Consider the following 24,247-nt stretch of genomic DNA (forward strand, 5'->3'; position numbering starts at 1 on the left):
TTCTCATAGATGGATGGCCACACAGGGCTAACGACCTCCCTCAGGCCAGGAGACCGGGGACTCGAACCCGTGGTCGCAGCAGTGAAAGTCCTGCATGCTAACCACTAGGCCACCAGGGGCCATTATTATTATTATCATTACTAGCTGCCATGTAAAACCAGTGGCAACTCTTAATGGAATAAGGAGCTAATTAAAATAAAAACATGGGATATGGTTTTCTGCTCTACTTTACAAAGAAGTAGTCACATACTGCTGAAATTTGTAATGTTGGGCCCCTGAAGAGCCCATCCATTTTTATAGGGTAGGCTTGCAGAAAGTCTAGGCCAGCCAAGTGGGGAGCTCCTCACTGAGCTCCCTTGCAGAAAGGAAGCACAGAGAGGGTGGAAGTGGGGATGGGGGACACTGGAGGCATTGAGAAACCCTGAGCATGTGGATATGGGATTAAGATAACATAAACAAAGGTCTTGTAAAGGTACAGTGACAGCAGATAGAAGTGTGGTGATGCAAAGTTTTGTACCAGTTTCAGACCTGACAACTCAAGACAGGCAAATCGGTTTTGTTTTATATACTAATACTTTTATGCTAAAACAGATTCATTTGAACAGTATGAAATGTGAAGCATAATGTTTTCTGTAGGAATTATGTGTTCAAGCCTGTTCTAGTAGCACTAAACTGAGCAGAAGGCTCATTTGCTCCAGGCTATTTGTCTACAGACTGGATGAAATAAGCGGGAGGTGCAAACTCTAGCTTGTCACTGCACAAGAGAAAAATGTTAATGTAGCATTCATCTGGCTCACTCAGCTCTTTTGTTATAGTAAAGAGCATAAAGGAACATTTATCTTGCAAAAAAATGAATAATTTCAGCTAGGATTAGTCGCCTTTTAAAAAGGCCGACCAGCTGCTTTAAGTAGAGTACCATAAAAATGTTTAGGAAAAAAAATATATTCCAGGAAGCTTTGAGACATGAAAATTTTAAAGGATAAGCAGAAATAAATAGCAAATAGAGTTTGTCATTTACTCTGTGCATGCAGTGGATGTATATTTGCGTATGCTACAGTGACAGCTAAAATTAGCCTCTTTTCTACAATAGGCAAGGAGCTGATGAAGTCAGGATATTAAAGGAATCAAATTGATTCCAAAAGAATTTCAAGGGAGTGAGTGGATTTCAAGAGAAAGAGGACATGATACCACTCCCAAATCAAGCTTAGCAAAAGTGCCTCCAGATTCTGGCAACAAGAGTTTGCAGGGAATACCCGAGAAGGATGCGTGATGGTGATGTGTTCATTCAGAAGGCTGAATAAGCACCTGAGCATTTACAAAATAGTGGAAGTGACAGTACATAAAAATGAAATCACTCTCTCAGCAGGTAGTGGAATGTCAGGTTTTTAAAATCAAATTCAGACAGGAGAGATGTCTGTGGCTACTCTGTTTTTTGACTATCATTAATAGGGCCATTTTAATTTTAGAGCTTGCACAGTTTTGGTTGGGAACAAATTAACACTTGATCATAGTGGGAAAGCAAGGCATGCTCAGCTAAAAAGTCATGCTTGTCAACCTTGATAGATTTTCATCAAAAAATGCAACAACCTCTTAATTTGCAACTCTGTGTTTTCCCATTGCCTAATTTTTGGTAGCAAAGTATTTGAGAGATTAAAAGAACATTTCTTCATGCTGATCTCACCAGGAGTAATCTCACCTAGTCACTCCCTCATTGAGAGTCATTTGTTCACTTTGCTCCTTCTGTATCATGTTCAAACTCCTCACCTTCAAAGCTCAGTAAAATTTTGCTTTTGGCAATCTCATTTCTCATTTATTCTTTTAATTTTTTTTCAATCTGTCTTCTAGCCTGGAATTTCCTCACCTTTTCTTGGTGCAACAAGTAAACATACTCATTTGCACATCACATTGAGGGAAGGTTGTTTATGTTAATTTTCAAAAGGTAAAAAACCTTTAGAACAATACAGAGCATTACTCTTAAATTTTTACACTGTTGATAAAGCCTCTGGAACTTTTGATACTTGTGTTAAAATATCAGCTCCCTGAAGGAGGGACAAGGGCCATCTGTGTTCCAGTGCTTCATTGAGAAACCAAGTATTTCAGTCTTTTGCACTAAGTAGATTAACCTTTTTTTTTTAAAGTGAACAAACAGAATGTGTTTTGTAAGGTGATTTATAAAAGGGTGTTAGAAAGTTTGGATTTGTGAGAGAATTTTATATGTGGTCAGTAAAACAGATCTACTTTTCCAACGTTGATGGCTTATGTTTAATGCAAAAAATGAAAGATAATGTATTCTGATTGGCCATTGAAAGACTGGCAGACAACATACATAGTTCAATTTGTTAGCGCTACTCCGGCATAGCACAGCCTAGTAGTATGGCATTAATGCCATAATCATAGAATCTTTTCTAGGTGTTAGCAATGCCCTAGGGGTTTATGTAGATTCCCTTTTATTTCTTTCTAATGTGGTGAGGTTTTGTGTTAATGTATTAAAAAAAAAAAAGAGACTGTATTAAACCAAAGAAGGGAGATGTTTGTAAGCATTGCAAGATGGTTCTTTTCTCTGAGATTGCTGTTGACTGTATCCCTATATCTTTAACTACTACATATGGTGCAGAAATCTCACCAGCTGTCATGTATGTCTGCCCCACTGACTGGTTAGATTACAGCAAGGTGTTGTTTTGTGCATGTTTTGGTGATTTTTTTTTCTTTCTGATGACTGATAGAAGTTGTTATAAGGTTAGATGGCAGTTCAGTTAGTAGGACAGATTTGGAATGATAACAGTTGCAGTTATTGATGCCTTATTTGTGTAAGAGTATACGAAGGCGTGTGGCTTCTCTTGCTGTCTCCCATTAAGCCAATGGGAAAGAAGAGTATTCTGAGTGTATACGAAAATTTCTATCTGTTCTGGGCTTAGAGCTCCGAATGGCACACATCTTGCTTGTTTAATTGTTTGACTGTTTAAGCAATTGGATATATGGCTTTAGACAGGGAAAGTTAATTCTAGATCACTGTATCAGAAGGGTCAGTATAAATTTAGGCAGCAGCAAAAGTGTGCCAAAGATGTGTAATTTCCAGTTTATGTGGAAACCATAATGAAAAGTGAAAAGGAGAGCTACGCAACAGTGAGGTAAGAATAAAGTTAGGCACAGAATTTAACACTCAAATGTGGTCTGTATTTTGTTAGTGTTCAGAGGACTTTTTTTTCCTCTTCTGTAGTTATTGCTTTGTGATTTTATGTTCATATAATAAACAAGCAAAAAAAGCAAATGGTATGTAAGAAGCTCTTGGCACAGGAAAGTTGTCACACTTCCCATAACAGATTTTGGATAGGGAGTGGATAGTTATGAAAGGCATTTACTGGATAACTAGGCAAAATGAGGCTTCTTGATAGACACAGAAGTACCATCTAACAATTAGGTATTTTAAACAGTCAAATAGTTTTGTACTCTGAGTCTCAGGGGAATACATATCTTAGAAAAGTGGTTGAGACATACTGTTTCAAAGCCTTTTGCCGTGTCTTTTTCAGGCTCTTGACCTTTATATACTTTACCCCTTGTGATATTTTTTTGTTTGCTTCTTTTCTTGCTACATTTTTCCGATTCGCTTTCCTTCTTCTCCCCTCTCCCTGCCCTCAATTCCCCCCTCTCCCCTCAAAAAAAAAGTCTTTGTCTTACCATTGTAAAGATAAGTCACTTTTTTCAAGCTGTCTGGAAAAATAAAAGTACGTTAGTAGATCTAATTTACTGCATCTATTTTCCATTTTCCAAATAGTTCTTAAAAAAGATGAAGTTAATAACTATGAGGTAATTTTCTGTACTTACAGGGGCAGAGGAATTTGAAACAACAAACTTTCCAAAGCACTCATTATTACCTACCTTTGTAACTTCGGATGTTCATGGGGGTTTTAATGGTGAGAAACTGGATATGATTGGGGAACACTAGATATATTCTAACCTCCCACCCCACACTGAGACTTCTTCAGGGATGTTCAGAGGTTTGTGGTGGTCCCACTACTCAGTCTCACAGTTTTAGATGTATGCTTGCTGAGAGAGGTGGGTGTCTTTCTTTTTCCTTTTCTTTGAGTATGCAGTATTCTTGTCTTAGACACCATAGGTGAAAGGAGAATGCTTTGGAAAATACACTGCTAGAACAGTTTAAGTGAAATGAACTTAATGCTGCATATTAGTTTGAGGTGCTAAAAGAGATTAGGAGATGCACGCTGCTGTACAGTGGCACTGGGACAAGAAAAATTAACAGTTTGATGAAGACATCAAATGCTCATGAGTCCGAACATACCAAGAGAAAACTATGGGGATAGTGGCACTTCCACTTTGACCAGTGATGTTGGCAGAAGAGCTTATAAGAGCAAATCTTTAAAGAAAGCACTGCTTTTGGAAAAAGCTATTTTATGTAAACATCCTAGCTCAATGTAGTGCACGCTTTAAGGTTTTGTTTAGATTCTTACAAGGATCTGGGGTTTTTCAAAGCAAAAGGTTTTGTAGTAAACAATTAATCAAAAGGTTTTTAAACACTTGGAATTGTTTGATATGCAAATCAATGGGAATACAGACCTGAATTCTCTTCTGCATCTTGAAAGTTACCTCCTCATTTTTTCCTACATGGAGCAGTTTCCTCGCTCTTCATTTTGTTTGCTTGTGGGAAGAAGCAATCTTGTACTTGTCAAGTGCATTCAGGTAAAATATTTGGAGACACACTGTGTGCAGGATATAATTATTTTCTTATCCTTTTTCCTATTTTTACTTACTTTTTTTTTATTAGTTTGGGAGCTTAGTTCAGTTGAAAGTGTTTGGACTTTTCTTTACTTAACAAACCTTGGGAGAGCAAGTAGCTGAGAGCTTTGTGTTTTGGATAGGCAAAGAAAAGAAGGCAGCATTCTGAAGACACTCATTTTTTCATTTGAAAAAAAGTTTTTACAAAGACAGGTGTTACGCAGAAAGGGACTGGGCAAAGTGCCTTTGGAAAGCTTTGTAACTGTCCCTTTCTAACCTTACATATTCTTAGTCTGATTGCTTAGGCCTTAAGGCAACATTTTTAAATTCCTTTCATTCTCCTGTATTCCAGCTTTTAATTTCAAAACAACTTTGTGGGAGAGAGTTGCTCATACTTATATTAAACAACCTTATGTTTGTTTCTTAACATCAGACACGAAAAAATGCCAAAATGTTTTCTTCTAAAAGCTGTTAAGACAGAGGAAGCAAAAAGGACTTGATTAAAATGACTACTTTAAGTAGGTCATTGATACTTTACCTCAAAAAAACACGTAAAAATTGCTTACATGATTAAAGGAGCTACCCTTCTGCTATAAAATATAGATTTCTCTGAGACTGTGCTGTGAAATTCTTCTGCAAGTTCCTGAGAACAAAGTTAACTGATAAAGTCCTCAAAAGACACATGCAAAGAGCTCTAGGAGCGCTGAGCATGTCAACCTGCGTTAGGTGGCTGAAACCTTGAAAATTAATAAAGACTATTGAGGTATTTCACACACTATTACATCTAGAGCTAGTACTGGTGTTACTTATTGTGTGCAAACGTTAGTGAAAATTTACCATATTCTGTAGTAGTTAGCTACCAGCAGAGAAGTTTTGCAGATCTGAAGAATTTTTAACTTTGGTTGAATTAAGTAGTAGTAAAAATATAATCCCATTTCTTCATTTGTCAAGATCCTAAAATTTTTACTGATTGCAGTTATTCAGCTTTTCCAAAAGTATAACAAAAGTGTTGACTTGATCATGTTTTTTATCCTGCACTCTGGTATTTTTCCTAAAGTAGTCTTTCTTCAAAATGATGATTGTTATGTAGGTCATGGATAAGTTACACACAGATGGGTTTCAAACATGATCTCTTTAATCAGGCTAACCTGGCTAGCTAGTTTCCTCTCAATGCTCATGTTCTACTTTTATTAAAATCAAAAGCTGTACCAATCTGTGAATAACCATATTTGAATATGGAATTTCAAAACAATTACAAATATTTTACTCTTTTAAGTCAAATGTTTGACTTAAGTCAAAGTCTCTGCACACATGCTTTATGTGTGCAGAGAAAAATGAGATTTAGTAGAACTGTATCATTATAAACTAGTAGAAATTAATATACTTATCAACATTGCTCACTTCCTTCATCTAGTGAATTAATATATTAAAAAAATACTGGTTTACTGTATTCAGTAGAGTGATAGTAATTCATATTAGATGATACCAAAGGTTTGTTTTTATGGTTATTACAGTATACTGGCAACTTGATACAGCCTCTTGACATAAAAATATCTTACTTTTTTATCATCCATATAGCAGGAACCTCAGAGATGCTTTAACTTGAAATAATTTCATTTGCACTGATGACCTCAGCAGTCTTCTAAGATACTTCTGATGGCAGCAGTATCTAAAATTGATTCCACTAACAATTTAGTGTCAGATACACATTAAAAATGCTCGTTAGCCTTTCTTTGCACAAATCTGACCTTTTTTGTATCGTTCCTTAGATGAGAAAAGTAAATGCAAGGAGGCAGCTTTTAACATTCTTCTTGGATTATGGAGACACTTTGTGTTCTGGAACTCGATAAGAACCAGGGAGACTTAGTTTCAAATATAGGTTGGTCTGTTCTGCAAAGCTGAGTATTTAGTTTGTTCAGGTCCAATATACCTGTATCTTAACAGAGGGAGCACATTTTCTTCCTTTAGAAGGAAATCCTACTTAAGGAAACTCATCTTGTAATATAAGCAGTTTCAGAAGGTCTTCAGTGAAGTATTCTCATAAGCTCTGTCTCGAAATATGTGAAAATTTAAATGCAAGTACAGAGAGAACAAAGGAGGCTGAAACAAAGAAAATTGAACCGCACAGATCAGGTGGCTTTAAATTAAGACTTGAAAATAGTTATTTGAGCCAGTGAGATGAAAGAGATGTGAAAAAAATATAGATGCAAAAAGGGATGTTCTTGCATGCAGGACTGGACAGCTTAATAAAGGCCAAAGAAGGCAAGAAAGCAAATATACACATTAAAAAAAATAGAAAGGATGCATTTGAAAGATTTGAGTCAAGAAGGCAATAATATGAAAGAGAATAGATTAGAAGATTAAAAGAAGCAATGTTGTCCTTTAGAAGGTTTAAATGACTAGGAGTCTGAAGAGGAAATCTTGGGTATACCTGTACCTACTGGAGAATGTACATGTAAAGAACTCACTTGACCCAAATCTGCCTTGCAAACAGGTTTTGGCTGCATCATATTAACAAACTCCATTCCTTATATAGAGGCAGCCTTCACTGGCAATCAAGTATGTCTTACAATACTGGTTCTTTTGGAGGGGGGAAAGAGCTGACTGAAAAAGTACCTCTGTAGCACTAGACTTACTGCACTTTCAATTGTTATGTAATTTGAGAATTTTTGTGGTTGTTTCTTGTCTTGTCCTGATTATTAGTGTGACTGGTTTGATTTAGGAACTGCACGGAAAGAAAATAAAAATGTAAGTGAAGAAAAATCAATTTTCTGATTTTCCTTGTAAGAAAACTGCAAATGACCGATGGTTATTAAAGATCCTCTCACAACATGGATTAAAATGATAGTAGCTTCCAGTTTTTAAATTTTCTGTAAAGAAAGGTAGGCCTAGAAATTGCTGCTGAGGCTGGCTTGTTTTGGAGGCTGATAGAGCTTTGGTTGTCCATGTAGATAGTTTCAGAAAGCTGTTTTTATCTGTCTTACTACTAACATAAACAGTACTTCTATAAAAAGAGGATTTCCTGGCCTCTTGAAGACACTCAGTGTCTAAGAACCTCAGGCAGATGAAAGCAGCATAGATATTCTGGGTAAATTCAACTTGCTCACATGAAAGCCCAGGCCACTTCCCAGTCTTGCAGCCAGAGAACAGGGAATGCCTTGCTTGCTTGGAAAAGTGACAACCAGCAGCACCGTGTCTGGGGAGGCTTGGAAGGAAACAGAGATACAGATGTCCCAGTATCTGTTCCATTCATTTCCTTTAGACTGGTTTTACTATTTTTGCTACTTTAGTTTATGCTGGTTCTCCAAGTGCAATAAGTTATAGAATGAACACTGTTTTATGCCAGTGTAAGCATATTTACATTTGGGCTTCTGCCACTGAAACTCCTTTTTAAAGGAAATCTCTTGTGTTTCTGTGGAGGCATGAGTTTCTCTTGGCTTAAGCTTATGAAAAATACATACAGTTGCATATTGTCCATTAAAAAAGTAAAGTAAATTTGAAATAAGGTGACTGAAAACAAAGTATAAATCCAAAGAGCAAAACTGTGAGTTCTTTAAGTTTCTAAGACAAAATATCTGGGTTAGGAGAAGAAATCTGAGGAACTTGAGCCTTGTATATATGAATGCATATGCATTTTTTCATATTCTTGTTAAGCTGCTTGTTTTGATGTCATCATATATTATTTTCTTTAAAGGAATCTGGTATGTCAAATGTATGTATATCCATACCTTAGCTAAAAATTAATTTAAATGATTTGTATAATGCAGTATCATTAGAAGTTCAGATATTTTTGCATAAAGATTTTGCATAAGGACTAAGGAAATAATTCTAAGAAACCTATTTTTTGTGGAGTCTGAGTTTTATATTTTAATTTCCTAAAATGGTTTTTGTCTGGGTTTTTTTTTTTTGTTGTTGTTGCTGGCAGGGTAAGTGGCAGCTGTAAACCTAAGGGTAGGCTGCAAAGTTTTTCTCCAAAGCCTTCCTTTCATGTTTCGCCAAGTGGATACATCCAGCTTGATGTATCCTCATGGCCATCTCTCCTGGTGAACAGCCGGAGGGGGCAGAGGGGGGGCTAGAGCTGCCCAAGGCTGCTGATCTCAAGGGCTCGAAGACACTGGCCATGAGCCGCAGCTCCCAGATTGCTCAGAGGAGGAGGGAATGTGAACATGGTGCTTGAGGGCTCTTGATACTGAACCCCTGAGAACGGTGCTCTCCATTGCACCCGCTTCTTCTCACGTCATCGTTCCCCTGGAACAGAAGGAAAAGGCATTCACTTCTCTTCTGAGTCATTTAACTGTTTCTCTTTAATCCCTGGCAGGCCAATTGGGAGCTGTGTGTTTTGTTGAACTTTGTTCTGTTAGAAATTATGGACTGGAACCATTTCTATTTAACGTGGGAAACAAGCTTTGCAGAAACTCAACCTATACACTGGGAAAGGAACTTCCTATAAAACCTAAACAGATGTTTGTACATTTGAATGCAGAATTGTTCATGGAAGAGTTTGTGATAAACCTCCTAAATGCAATATTGAGTTCTAACAATTAAATGATGACTAATTGATGAGTCTGATCACTTTGACGTGATCCACTTAGCTGGCACTTCTGATTTGTATTGATGTGTTTCATTTTTAATTTTTTTTTTTTTCAACTGTACTTTATACACAGAGCTAATCTAAAAGTTATTCCTCGCTATGGGGACGTAGAAACATTTCTCCCTGAACTATGAGGTGATTCCTGGGAAAAGTCATCTATTACTTCTGGTGCAAGAGAGATGTATATGTCCTGGACTAGCCATAATTGCTTGAGGCCCTCTTTCTACCAAGTATTTCTTGACTCGTAATCACTGAAGGGCTGTAATTTTTGTTTGCTTGTTTGTTGTTGTGATGGAAAGGGTTAAGCAAACAGTGTGTCCTCTCTTGTTTAGAGGTGTTTCTTTTTGCTTCCTCTCCTCGACAGTTCTCTCTCTGGACCTTGCTCTTACTCCATCTACGCTGACCGCTTCCTTCATTGTGTCTGTTTACTCTGCAGAGAGCACATAAGACTGAAAAATACATATATAATATTTTTTAGTTCTTCTATTGTGAACATTAATTTTCCTCTCAGACAGTTGAGGCCCACAAATTCTCTAGTTGGTGTTTTTTTCCCTATCCAGGATTGTACAGAGCATGCCAGTGGGGTACACATTGTGCACTGATGCAATTAAGCGTAATCATGAAGAAAAATGTTGTTTGCTTCAGTCTGAAGATCACCAATTGTGAACAATTGCATGGATCCTACTAATATAATATTTTTCATACCGATCCTGGATGCAATAGAATGAACTGTTATTTTCCTGTATTCATATGTAAATCATACTCCAATGTACCTGTGTATATACATAGGGTTTTTCTTTGACTGTTTTTATATTAAAAAATCATTAAATAAGGTAATCTTTGAAATGTAATGTATCCATTTGAGACATTATTAATATACATGCACAAAAAAAACTTGTCCAAACAAATTAGATTATATTGAAAGATAAAATTTTAAGTGTTAAATATGAAATGAATTATCAACTCTCTGTCTTCTGCCCATGGGACAGACTCAAAGTGATAATTCCTTCTGAGAATTTCCTTGCTTGGGTATGTACCTCGTGACATATTGCAAATGGAACTCCAGTTTACAATCTGAGCTGTTAGAGGACTTGAGAGGAGAGACATACCATGGGGTAGATGTGGTGAATAGTATTTCCAACATTGAATTTCATTAAAATTTGCCTTTTCCATAAAGGTTGGCATCACAGATGTGAAATACTGTGCTCTATGTGACTATAAATGCTGCCTTTGCTTTGGAAAGACTGTATTAGTAATGCAGGTTACTGCTGTTCATATCATTAAGGAGGTGAGCACCCAAACTTTTATTTAAAGTTGGAGAGAAAAGAGAGTTCTGAAGGCAGCATCACTAACTCTAGAGTTGTAGAGTTTTATGGCTCACTCTTGCAAAATTTGGAGGCACAGGCTGAGCAATTGAAATATAATACATGCCACGTGTATAAGGGAGGGTGACAGTATTAAATTGTAAGCATTCTGACATGCATTCAAGAGCAGCACCAGTGACCTATAGTTTTCAGATATTATGGAGGAATCAAGAAACCCAAGGATAACACACCTTCAACAGATCTTTTCCAGTAATTCCTTTTAGCCATGGATTTAAATAAATAATTGAACTAAAGGACTTGCTCCAGGATGAAATTTCTCACCTTTAATAAACTGAGATTTATTTTTCAAGCTAGAAAACACCTCTGTTATGTCCTCATCCTTAGCATTCTCTGCCCATGAAGTAAATAAGGTAAGGAAGAGAAGAAAGTCAGGCAGGAAAATGCCTTAAAGGTCTTATAGCAAATTTGTTATTCTAGTGCTATATTTTTTTGCAGCATTTTTCTGTCAGATCTCTCAAGTGGTCAGGTTGCTTTCCAGTTTGTTTGTTTTGGTTTGGGTTTTTTTTTTAATGTTTAAGTTTAGTGAGTTAGTACATGAGGGTTAAAGTGTTATGGTTTTTTGCTTCTCTTATGTCTAGCAACATTGTAAAAGTAATAAAAATCATAATGAAATTCAGGGGGATATTAAGACTGCATAAAACTGTAGCTCTTCCTACATGTTTGGGTAAAATCAGTAGAACCGTTGCAATAGAATATTTTTATTGTGTGTAATTTTACTTTGCAATTTTATACAGTTTCATTCATAGTCTCCAAAAGAAAAAAATTCTGTTTAGTAATGCTTATCAAATTCTAGTGATTTATTCTTTTTTCTTCTTTAGGGTGTACCTCAGTTACCATGTGCCAAAGCATTGTATAACTACGAGGGAAAAGAACCTGGAGATCTTAAATTCAGTAAAGGAGACATCATCATTTTACGTCGACAGGTGGATGAAAATTGGTATCATGGAGAAGTCAATGGCGTCCATGGCTTTTTTCCTACCAATTTTGTACAGATTATTAAACCTTTACCTCAACCTCCACCTCAGTGCAAAGCACTTTATGACTTTGAAGTAAAAGACAAGGAAGCAGATAAAGACTGTTTACCATTTGCAAAGGTAAAAAGAGAATACAATTGCTATTTTATTTTAATAATTTCATTCACTTGGATAAGAAATAATATAACTGTTTTGTAGTCTTGTCTGCATTTTTTAATGGAGCTGCACAAATATGAAAAGGGCAAGTAATTCTAGAAGTATTTCTCCTATGTTGCTTAGTTTTGCCTTCTCTTTCTAAATTACATATAATTTCTCTGAGGTTTTATTTCTGAGAATGCAGTTTTTCATAATTGTAATAGTGATGCTCTTAATTTATGAGAAATAACCTACGTTACGAATTAAAAGCATTCCATCTTCTAAAGAAACACTCAAATTGTAGATGTGAAAGAAGTCATATCACTTACCAGTGTTCTTAAGTACTTAAGTAGAAAAGCAACATTTAGGGAAGATTAAGTAATGAGTCGGTTGAGAAGGAAAAGGATTGTGGTTCTGTTGATTAATGCCAAGGACTTAAAGGGGGGCTGATGAGTAACATGGACTGAACATGACAGGAAGTCTGGCACTATGGACAAAGTGTCCATAGTGAGACACTGAGATGTGGGCAGTTAGTTGAACTCTGACAAAATAGGAAAAGGAACAGCTTGAACTGACTTCAACCCCAAAAGTGGCACGTTTCTGTTACAGAGTGCCTTCTTTGCGGTTCTTGTCCATGTACTGCCTTCCCTGATTACCCCTGTGTTATGGAGAAAAATTAAATTGGAAGATAAATTAGAGCTGGGAGACATAATCACTGCGTGTTCACACAGGACGATGTTCTGACTGTAATTCGCCGTGTGGATGAAAACTGGGCAGAAGGAATGCTGGCTGACAAAATAGGAATATTTCCGATTTCATATGTTGAGGTGAGTAAAACTGGGTCCTCAGTAAGGTTGTGCCCACTGTGTATTTAATTTTCTGAAAGCAAAAATAATCAGTACTGGTGATGATTCTAAAATAACCTGAAAAATAAATAATCTTAGACCTAAAATACTTTTTGGGAAAGTTAATGACCTCAGCAGTTAAACCAGTGATTTTCACTTAGCTATTTGATACCTATTTTCATTGAATGGAATTGAAATGAGAGTACTGTTCTGTTGTTAGTGCTTGAGTCATGCAGTCAGTCACAAACCACACTTGCCACAAAATGAAAGCAGTCAGCAAGTCAGAGAAATAGTAAGTTTTGCACTGTCCCTAATACCTGCCTCTCAAAACCAAATTAGCACATCTAGGAAGTCAGAGTATATGCTGTTATTAAACAGGTAAAGGATCAGCTTTTACATCTAACAGAGCTGTATATAAAAGCTTCTGTGTCTTCCTGCATTTCTCATATATGGTACAACAATTTACAGTAAGAGGTAGCACTTGAGAGAATTTCCACAACTTCCTCAGTTTTAAGTGTTGAAAGCTGTTATCTTCTATATAGAAAGACAGCAGTGATTAGGAACAGTGTTTATAGCTGCAACAATGATTATTCCAATTTGCATTATGGAAAGATACAGAGGTTTGGAATAGTGTTTGTGCTTTTCTGGTAGGTATGCTGTGGATACTTGATAAGATACCCTTCCTGCACTGACAGTATTTTATTTAAATAAATAAGGCAGAATGATGAATGGAAAAAGTATTTTCACATTACCTGTGGGATGAGAAATATGTACTTCAGGTCACCGAGAAAAGTGTAACCATACTAAGAATCAAGTCAGGTTTTATTAATTCAATTTGTGAATGCCATGGTGAGATGGGAACTTCAAAAAACATTACTGCTTTCAACCAACAGAGAATTTATTACTTTTAAAAGGGCAAATATATATATATATATATTTATTTTTATTGCTTGATGTAAGGATACGTGTACCTGGGGATAGAAAATTTCACGTGACTTGTGAAAACAAGAAGACTAAAAATGTTTCAACTTGCTTAGTGCAATTTTGGCCTCAGTTTAAGGAGTTTTTAAAAGCCAATTTAACGATTTCTTGCCTTTGGGTATTCTTTCCTAGCTTCTTGCAATTAACTGTCCCTTCAGTTCAGCCAGTAAAGCTTTTTGTAATGTTTTTTTCAAACTAAATTACTTAGCTGAGTTAGAAAAACTACTTTCCTAAGGCTGGCACTTGGGCTAACTATTTGGCTAACAACTACATTTCTATCTCTATAAAAATTTACAAATGGGAGATATAGTCTTGAAAAAAATTACGCAAAAACAATAGTCATAAAATGTATTTCACTGTTAATGTTTTCAGACTGATTCCATCGACTAGGAAAATGTATATACAATTAACCCTTTTAGAACAGGCACTAACACTTGAGTACACACTCTCAAATCCCCACTAAAATGGTATGGGAAGTCTAGGATGATAAATTATACCCGAAGAGATAATTGAAATCAGATAGGTGGGTTTTTTCAGTAAATACTAAACTGAAACACATGCCGTGGTGAAGAGCAGTGAGATGTGCAGTAAACTATTGATTTGAATTTTGATATAACTGGTTTCTGAGATTATGTAACCATTGTTCTGGAAAATATACAGACAGTTGATACAAACAAGTATAGCAACACATTCTTACCTATGTTATGAAAGACACTGAAGATGAGAAGTAAGTAATATTTTTGAAGGATTTTTACGTAGTATTTTTTAGTTGCATTTCCCAATCCTCTAGTCATTGTCTATTTTTGTCATAATGACAAACATATCTTTTCCCTTCTGTATGTTAGTCCACATTCTTTTGTTAAAAATATGAATCAGTAGTTGCATTTACTAGAGATTTTCTGAAGTCAGTAACTATAAAATGAGTGTAGTCCGTGATGTTTATTTTGTAGTATAGATGTAATATTTCTGATACTTCTTGAACAATGAGGTCACAGGGTAAAATTTTAGATAATGTTGAAGTCCATGAAAATCTCAGATTGTAATTGAGGGACTAATTTTGCCTGGAGGAACATTTTATGATTCAATATTTGCTAATCTGATCTCTTATGTCTTTCACTTATTAAATTTGTGGTAATAAAAGTAAGACTAAACACATTTTGAGAGAAATTTTAATATTGATACTATTAAAAGTATAGTTTCTTAACTGACAGACAACATTATGTCTTTACCTACAAACACATAGCACTGTGAAAAAACTAATTCTATATGCAAATGAAAAATAAATAATCTAAATATTGGAAAAAAAAAAGAAATTGTATTTTCTAAGAAGCACTAAACTCAAACTAACCCTCTAGTTTTACTAGACTAAGACCTGATTAATATATCTAAATTACTAGACTTTTTACTGTTAGAATTTCAAGGTACTTGTGTTAAAAGCAGGTCAACCAGGTTCCTGCATAGTAGTGAAATAAAATGCAGTGAGTTTAAAGACTATATGATTAAGGTCATAACACTTATGTTTATCTCTGATCCAAAAAGAAAGATTAATCATAGCTAAACAGATATTATTAGAATTTTTCTACATACATTGCAGTTCTGGATACAATATGCATTTTTTAGACCTCAAATTTGGTATTTTGATGTGGTTTAACACTCCATAAACACACTCCACATCTACAAAGTATTTAAATTTTTACATGGTATTCATCACTCATGCAGAACAATGAGAAAAATACAAATGCCCAGAATGGAATAAAAATCAGGGAAGAGGAATCGCTTTTAAATCAAATTGTCAGTAGAAAATAATGTCAGCTTTTGTTTCCCAACTTAGCAGGTACAACTGGGAAACACCTTTTTATTAGTCCAGCTCCTCTAGCTTTATTTATAAATAATCTTACTGAGATGTCGGGGGGAAAACCCCAAATTATCTAGTATGTTCACTGTAGTAGAATTTTAAGTTCATTGTCATTTTATATGTCTGCATCTATCAGTTAAGATGATATTTTAATCAATGAGAATATAAGGTTGTATGTACCTAGTGTGTCAGGTTGGGGTTTTTTTACTAGCATCTCCTCCTGTACCAAACAGGAGTGTTTCAAAACATACTTTTTGATGTGCCTATACATTTCAGACTGTATTTTAGGCTGGATTTCTAGCATGGTCTTTTTGACATTGTACTTAATAGGCTCAACTTTGTCTATCACTGTTAGATGATATAATCTGATTTTTAGTGTCCTTAGAAAAAAAATCAGACTTTGTATACAGAAGTATAAGATAAAACTTTTTGTAGGAACATTCCTTTACTTTTTTAGTGTTCTGCCTGCTTGAAATTTAAAACAGAAAATTTATGCAAAAAATAGCTGTTGTTTCTTATGCCAGAAGCTGCAATACAGATTATTTAATTTGTTTCAGAAGTTACTATAAACTCAGTTTTGCTCATTATTGTGATCTGTTCAAGAATCTGTTTGTGAAATGATTCTTCCACTGGTTTGGACAAAATATTGTAATTTGACTAGTAAGAATGTTGATAATGTGGAAAAACACTCCCTGATGTAAGGTGATGTAGTAAAATTCCACAAGTAAAAACTTTGGATGAACATGAATAGAAAGATCACTTGAGGAAGAAGATGGTGTTTTCCCTCATTTTCAGTAGTTATATTTTAATTCTTTAATTCTTAGGCACAGAGATGCTGCCTGTACATTAGAAAAATGTATTTCCACAAAATTGCCCATATGTATTTCTTTTATCCTTCTACCATCTTATGCTTGTATTGGTACCAATTGTCAATATGAGTACACTCATATAGCTGCTATTTAGTCTGTCCTACTGTGTTCTTAAACCTGCATTTAGGAAGCCTGTTTTTTTACTGCTCGTATTGTTAAGGATGTGCATAAACACCAAAGGATACTAGAAGGAATACATTCAAGAGTCCGCATAGAAAGGTGTGGGCTTATGTCATGCAATCAAAACAAAAAAAGGCTTAAAATGAAATGAACATTCAAGAATTTTTGTAACAGAGATTTTTATAATATAAGATCAAAGGGGACTGCTGTGATTTAGTCTGACTTGTAGATGACACAGGCAGTGGATGTTGCTGAATTGATCCATGTCTGGACTACAGCATAATGTCCTTTGCTGATTGAAGTTTTACCTCTGATGCGTAGTCCACATCAGCCCAACAGTAAGTGTGTTGAGTTTGTAGTGAGTTATTTTGTCACTCTGTAATAATTAATTTGTAGAGTAGGTTTGGGATGTCAGTTTTAAGTTGCATGGTTTAAATTCTATTATATTATGAGTGCAAGGAAAATAGGTTTTTTGTTATGGTGATTTTTATAAATTAAAAAAATACTAATGTGTTACTGGTTTTTTGTAGTTTAACACAGCAGCCAAACAGCTGATAGAATTGGACAAGCCCTCAGGTTCTGCCATTGACTCTGGAGAAGGTACCTCTGGGGCAGCCCACAACAATTCAACCCAAAAGCACACAGATACTAAGAAAAACACCAAAAAACGACACTCTTTTACCTCCCTCACCATGTCCAACAAGGCTTCACAGTCTTCTCAGAATCGCCACTCCATGGAAATTAGTCCTCCTGTCCTCATCAGCTCCAGCAACCCAACCGCAGCAGCCCGCATAAGTGAGCTGACGGGACTTTCCTGTAGTGCCCCGTCTCAGGTAATTCACACGAAATCAACTATAACTATAAAGGCTTCTGATCTTGTCAGTGTACGTATTTCAAATTATTAATTATATGTAATTAATATTAAACATACGCTTTCACAAAACTTATCTTCCAACATGAGAACATTTAAGGAAAATATTTTATAACACTTCTTATATTTGGTCTTGTAGGCTAGTTTTTTTCACAGTTGTTATTTTCTAGAGTGCCAAAAAGATGTTTATTTAACTGTGGAAACTAGAAACTGGAGTGATTTAATGTCTTGATTTGTTTTTTCTAAATTGAATATAATAATGAATATTAATAAAATGCATGTTAGTAAAAGTAAAATATTCAACTTTAAGATTATACGTATTCCAGAAATGTACCATATTAATCTAGTTGTGACAAGTAGAAATATTTATCTGACTTTTATTTTTTGTTCCGTAGTTTGTGAACAATTGGCTCTTTCACATAGTGATTACACTTTGGGAAAAGAGGTGGTAATGGTGGTAGTGTTTTACATGAGCTAGTAAATATGCTTTATTTGCACATCTTTGGAATCTGACAGCCTTTTATGGAAAAAAAAGAAAACTTACATTGGTAAAATTGTGTTTCATGTTGCTGTCTCCGAAGTTTCAGAAGTGTCAGGGTGAAAAACAAAAAGGTGAGCAGTGTGATCCAATATTGTTTGTGTGAGTCTCCAACAAAAAATTACCTCTAGTTTAAGGTTACAGGTAGTAGAGTACTGGTGATTTTGACCATGAAGCTTACAGCTGTGTCAGACGCAGAACTGATCCCGCTGGGTTTTCTCTCTTTCACAGGTTCATATCGGTACTACGGGGCTAATTGTGACTCCACCCCCAAGTAGCCCGGTCACAACAGGGCCTTCATTTACCTTCCCGTCAGAAGTTACCTACCAAGCTGCTCTTGGTGTGAGTACCACTTAAGAAAACTCAGCCTTCCCATTTTTCTTTGGTCTTGTACAGTAATTTTTTTTTTCTCAAGTTCTGATACACTGATATGAAATGATGGTTTTATGATTATTGTCTATGTAATGGTATAAATTTAACTATAGCGAAAGCACTATTGATACAATAATGTTTGCATCTTGTCATTTCTCCAGCTTTCCTGTGTAATTTCTCTGTAGTAAACATGAGAAGCACACTTCCTTCCAGAACGGTGTTTCTTTCAAGCATGAGCAGAAAAGAGATTATGCTGTGGGGAAAGTTAGGGGAAACAACCAAGATCTTAAAAAAAACATCAACTTGAGACCACAGCTGCCAGTTATTTGTGTTTTACTTAACTCAAGATTATCAAGATTCTCTAAACTAAGTTTCAAAACTGCTGTCTCCTCATTAAGAGGTGTGGTAAATGAAGAACATATCTAGCATGTCAAGTTTAGTCAAGCTAAGGCTCTTGGAGAGCAATAGGAAAAAGTGTTGCAAATGGCCATCTTTTAAAGGAAGAAATACATTGCAATGCTGCTTCCTTTGGACAATAAAATGATGTCTTCAAAAAGTGCAGGATTTCTTTCCAAAACCAACTGAAATTCTTTAGTTTCCTATACTTGTGGTAGAGAAGCTCTGGAATGTCCTATATCATACTGTACTTACCAGAGCCTGACCTTAACTGCAGCAAAAATTGTGGATACTAGTTTTCACAGATCTTCAAGGGAACTTAATGAAATGTTATTTTGAACATTGGAGTTCTTGCAGTTCAATTCTTCTCCAAAAATTCTGCCCTTAACTTTTAAGGGGCGGAGCACAGTTGAGTAAGAAATCTTCACTTAGTTTAAAAAGCAAAACAAACAACCCAAACAAAAAACCCCGAGACTTGATCTTGTTTAGCTGTTTAATTATCCCTGCAGTCTTTAAACCAAGTAAAACATGATGAATAGCCCTGCTGCTAGCCCTGTGTTTAGTTTTGCTTTCAACTTTTGGGACTTGTATCATTTTACACATTTGTCTGCAAAATCAAAGGCAAGATTGTCTGTCTTCTGGTATCAACTTTTTGTTGTTTAAGTAAATGCTTAAGTGTGACTCGGTTGCATTTTGCCAGCTTTCTTTGGGACTCTTAAGTTATGTTTTTCAGTGCTTTAAATTATGATGCTGTTGTTTTCTGAATTGTCTTCAATAATCCCTTCTGGAATGGTATGCACACAGTGACACATTCCAGAACTGGGTACAGTACTGCACAGTGTTTTTCAGTGATGAAAATATTGATGGTATGACCCTTTTGCCCTGTTAGCCTGATGCTTATATCTTCAGAATTTGTATACATTCATTTGGCCTGAGTGTAGCACAAAGTTTATGTTCAGCTAAATATCCACCCTGATTCCATAAATTTTTATTGTCTTTAAGTGATATAGTAATTGCTCTCATCCAGGTAAACATATTTCATATTCTTTGCTCTCCAGACAGATGACTTTATTATTGATATTGGTATAGACCATGTGTTGTTGCCTTGCCTTACTGAGTAGCAGTAAACCATGTAGCAATGGTTTGTCCTCTTATAGTTAAATTGTTGACTCCTTCAGTCTGTGGATCGTCTGTGTAATCCTACTGTTAAATGTATGCTCACCTGGAAGCAATTAATAATCTCCTTATGTTTGGATTCATATTTTAATGTCATGGAGCAGATGAGGTTAAAAGGGCCTCTTGAGGTTGTCTAGTCTAACCCCCCTGCTCAAGCAAGGCCACTTAGAGCCTGTTGCCCAGGACTGCATCCAAATAGCTTTTGAATATCTCCAAGGATCGAGACTTCCCTACCTCTCTGGGCAACTTGTGCCAGTACTCTGTGGCCTTCACAGTGAAAAACTGTTTCCTCGTACTCAGACTGAGTGTTTTTGGGCACCACTGGAAAGAGCACAGCTTCATCATCTTTGTTCCTTTCCTTCAGATAATTAAATACATTAATGGGATCATCCTGGACCTTCTCTAGGTTGAATAGTTCCAGCTCTCTTAACCTTTCCTCATAGGAGAAATGCTCTAGTCCCTTAATTATCTCAGGTAACCTTTACTGGACTCTTCAGTATGCGTGTGTCTCTCTTGTAGTGGGGAGCCCAAAACTGGATGTTGCACTGCAGGTTTGGCCTCATCGTTGCAGAGGAGAGGGAAAGGATCACCTCCCTTTAGGTCCCTTGCTAGCAAGACTCCTTCTAATGCAGCCCAGGATACCATTATCCTTCTTTGCCACAAGGGCACATTCTTGGCTCATGTTCAAGTTGTTGTCCACCAGAAAGGATCTGCAGGTCTTTTTTGCCTATGAGGTGTACATCTAATACTAGAAACACTTAGCTGCGTATGTATTAGTCCATGGAGTCTTTTATACTTCTTTCATCCCATCCTTCAGAAAATACCTGTGAGAACTGAACAAATAAATCAGTTTTGGTATCATTTGTGCTGTTAGGCAGAATGCAAGTCTAGCTAATATATACTGCAAACATTGAGTAATTGATTTGATTTGTGGCTGAGATACTGAAGCTGTGGAGATGATTGAGCAGGCAGGATTCAATCCATAATTTCAAAAGTTCTGTCAGAAGCTACTTTTGTTTTTTCCTCTCAATAACAAACACTTCTGTTTGTTAATATGAATCAGTAGCTCTTTATTTGATGCCAACACGTAAAAATACTTTATTTTGGTGCTGGTGCAAAGTCATTAAACCACCTCGAGTCCTTTAGTTGCATAAGCTTGTTCAAAGGCAGTCTCACCATTGGAACCCACAGGAATTAAATTACAGTGCTAAATGCAGCATGGAATGAAACTCCTGCCATATGATTGTTTTGTTTCTTGGGGTGCTACTTTCTCTTTGTGATAACCATGCTCCTGCTTATGTTTCCAATTAGGCATATAATTCCCCCTGAGAACCTGAATTATTCTCTGCCACCCTCTTTTAAAGTCAATAACTTTCTGTACATAATGTTCTGTTTTTTCTTGACTTGTTTTCAGCATGACTAAAATGCAAGCTGGCAGCTCAGGCTAGAGTCAGGTCATTCCTGTATTCTTTTGCTGTAGATGATATTAGATGATGATGCAGTTTATAAAGTCACAGACTGTGAGATGTATCTTTTGCTTCCGCTTTTCGTCTTGCATCATAAACTCTTGTGTTCATGTTAGAAATGTGCAAAATGGTTCTGACAGCTCAAGAGAGAAAGTGATATTCTTGTTTCTTTAGATGTTTCCCTTCTGGAAATACCCTTCCTGACATTCTGAGCATTAATTGAAGCTGCAGAACAATTGTGATTGTACGTTTTAAGACATCAGAAGTGGTTAGCTTGAGTCCTTTTGCTCTTGTATTTTTTGCTTTTGTAAGTATAAATTCCTGTGTTTCTCTCAGTTTCTCCCTTTAGCTTTTCTCTTAATTTCTGAATACTAAGCAAATGACAAGGGAATTGGATGGGAACAGGATGAGTTTCTCTTTAGCATGAAGGTGTTTTTGTTGGATCTCCTTCCTGTCAAATGTATCGATGTTTATAACACTATTGAAAGTAATTGTTCTTTGAGAGCAAGCCGTTTATACTTCTTTTATTTAATGATCAACTCAAATTAAGGGAGAAAGAAAAAATCTGAGGATGAGCATGATTACCCATCAGTGAAAAAGAGAAGGATATATTCCTTTACAATAATTCTAAACTTTTGCTACATTTATCTGTTCTGAATCTGAAAGCAAGGAAAAGCTAGTGTCTTCTCTTATCTCCTGTAAGAAGGATTGCTTTTTTTAGTGTCAAGAGGAGATATTTTGAGCTGTTGTCTTGTGTAGCAAATTTCTCTAAGACTGTTTGGATTAATTCCTAGCCCAAAGGAGCCTGTGACTCTTTTAATCTGTGTACATATATAGGATTTCATTTTAGTTTCTTACATTGTTATTTTGGGAAATATTATGGTGGTTCAAAAATGCCAATTGTATTAATTTTGTTTTGTTCATAATAATGTTTTGTAAGTGCTGTTTGGTACCCAACATAGTATGAAGTAAATAATTTACAAATTTGCAGCCAGAATTGACACAAATAAGCTTTAGGAATGAGAGTGCTTTTGTTGAGTGACCATATATAGTCTCTGCTGCTTGTGTCATTTAAGCAGATTTTAATTTGCATTCAGAAAACCTGTGATAATTTATTTAAAAGTTTTATTTCATAACAGCAATTCTTTAGCCAACAGCATTAATTCTTGCTTTGTGTTTTGAGGTTTGATTCTTTGAAATTGAAAAGCTGTGAACTGAGACAGACTTTTCACAGCTAGGGCTTTTGGCTGTGATATTATCACTTACACTGTTCTTTGGGACTTCAAACCACAACTTTGCCCCTAATGGGGGCATTAATTAGTCTGCTCTTCTTGGCCACCGGCATTTTTGAACCTTCTAGGTGCTTAGTGTATTTAAAGTTCTTCGTAAAATATAAATAACAGATGTCAAGTTCAGTAGTTGTTGGGTGAAAATATGCACATACAATTATGTAAGGCTCATTTACTTGGGAGAAAATTCTTGGATGTAATTTATAAGGTAGTTATCTAGTGGAGGAGATCTAGTTGCCATAGATTTTGCTGAAAAAAACTTGAAGTATGTGATTTGAACCATGATATGGGAAAAACAGAAACAAAATATACCGCAACAAAGTTAGTTACATTCAAAAGCAGCAGCAGCAGCAGCAGCAAAACAACGTAGCAAGAAGAGATAACTTACCTTCCTTTCATTCTGCCTCTGCAGTCTCTTGAGAAGTCAAAAGTGTTTTGGACTGCAATTACCCTAGATGTTCATATTGCTACTTCTGCAGATTGGATGTGTTGACTTTGAAATGGTGTCTTGGTGTGTGCACTTAACTAGCAGAAATAGGTGGTCTTTATTTGGATGGTTTGCATTCACTTGCACACTGAAAGTTTCAAAAATTAAAAAATCCCTATTTTTTCTGGTCTTGTTCTCTTGTACACACAAAAAAAGAAAAGTTGCCCCTCTATGTTGAAGTATATGAAGTAGTCTGAATTATTATTAATGAGGCACAAGCAGTGAGGGTTATGTAGTGTACTAATGACATAATTGTATAGTTCCTGATGATTCAATAGTGTAAGTCAGGAGGAGGTTTAAATAAGAACTCTTCTAATTTTAATCAACAAAAATTCAAAAATTCAAATCAACTTTTGTTAGGAAGAGGAAGCAGCTGAAAGAAACAATTAAGTTTAATATGAGAAATCTGTTCTTGATAACATATAGTTTAGGAATTTTTTTAAACATGAGCCCTAATTAGTTAGCCCTCAAGGAATTTTGCAAGCCATATGCTTTTTCCAAGACCTTGTGGAAGTGAATACAGTTAATGAATATTCCTTCCCACTACTGTGCCTTTTATTATTCTTTGGGTGAGCTGATTATTGATTTTCAGTTGACTGATATGAGAATGCAGCCTAATTATATTTAAATTTACTAATATGTGTGTGCATAGTATAGGTACTATTTGAACTTCAAACATAAATTAAGTATCAAATTATGTAATTTTTCATCTTCCAATTAAAAAAAAAATTATCATTTATTTGCTGTTTTGTATGCTTTAAAGTACACCTGGTGTCTGAATTGTATTTGCAGAAACTTTCAATTTTTCCCCTTCAGCTACCTAAAATACTCCTAATTATTGTTAAGCATATTTTTTGAATCATGTGCAGTTTGCATATATTCTCTCATGAAATGTTGACTATGAGAACTATAAAAACTAGCATATGCTCTGGTAGGTGTGTTTCTCAGTAGCTAGAAAAATGGTTACACACAAGAAAACTTCTGGAAAACATGGCTGGATCATTTGGATATATTTTATCAAGGTGTAGAAGTGCAAACTGAGAAGTGTTAGTCCTCTCAAGCCTACCAGGTAGTTTATTTAGATTTCTCAGTATTTACCAAGTCTTTTTAGGAGTTTAACTGGGGACCCCACTCATTGTGGGTCTCATTACCATGCTGTTAGACAT

General features: G+C 35.7%; 1 protein-coding gene across 3 annotated transcripts in view; it reads left to right on the forward strand.

Annotated features, from left to right (window-relative positions):
• SH3RF1 (SH3 domain containing ring finger 1) overlaps positions 1-24,247 on the forward strand; it is an 85,746-nt gene that overhangs the window by 41,465 nt on the left and 20,034 nt on the right. For all 3 annotated transcript variants that reach the window (XM_027676749.1, XM_027676747.1, XM_027676748.1), the window contains exons 3-6: positions 11,526-11,801; positions 12,548-12,643; positions 17,017-17,319; positions 18,127-18,237. In XM_027676749.1, the coding sequence (XP_027532550.1) occupies positions 11,526-11,801; positions 12,548-12,643; positions 17,017-17,319; positions 18,127-18,237 (786 nt within the window). The remainder of the gene's footprint in view (positions 1-11,525; positions 11,802-12,547; positions 12,644-17,016; positions 17,320-18,126; positions 18,238-24,247) is intronic.

This window comes from Neopelma chrysocephalum, unplaced genomic scaffold, assembly GCF_003984885.1.
Source record: "Neopelma chrysocephalum unplaced genomic scaffold, ASM398488v2 Primary Assembly neopelma1_42, whole genome shotgun sequence".
NCBI classification, from domain to species: domain Eukaryota; kingdom Metazoa; phylum Chordata; class Aves; order Passeriformes; family Pipridae; genus Neopelma; species Neopelma chrysocephalum.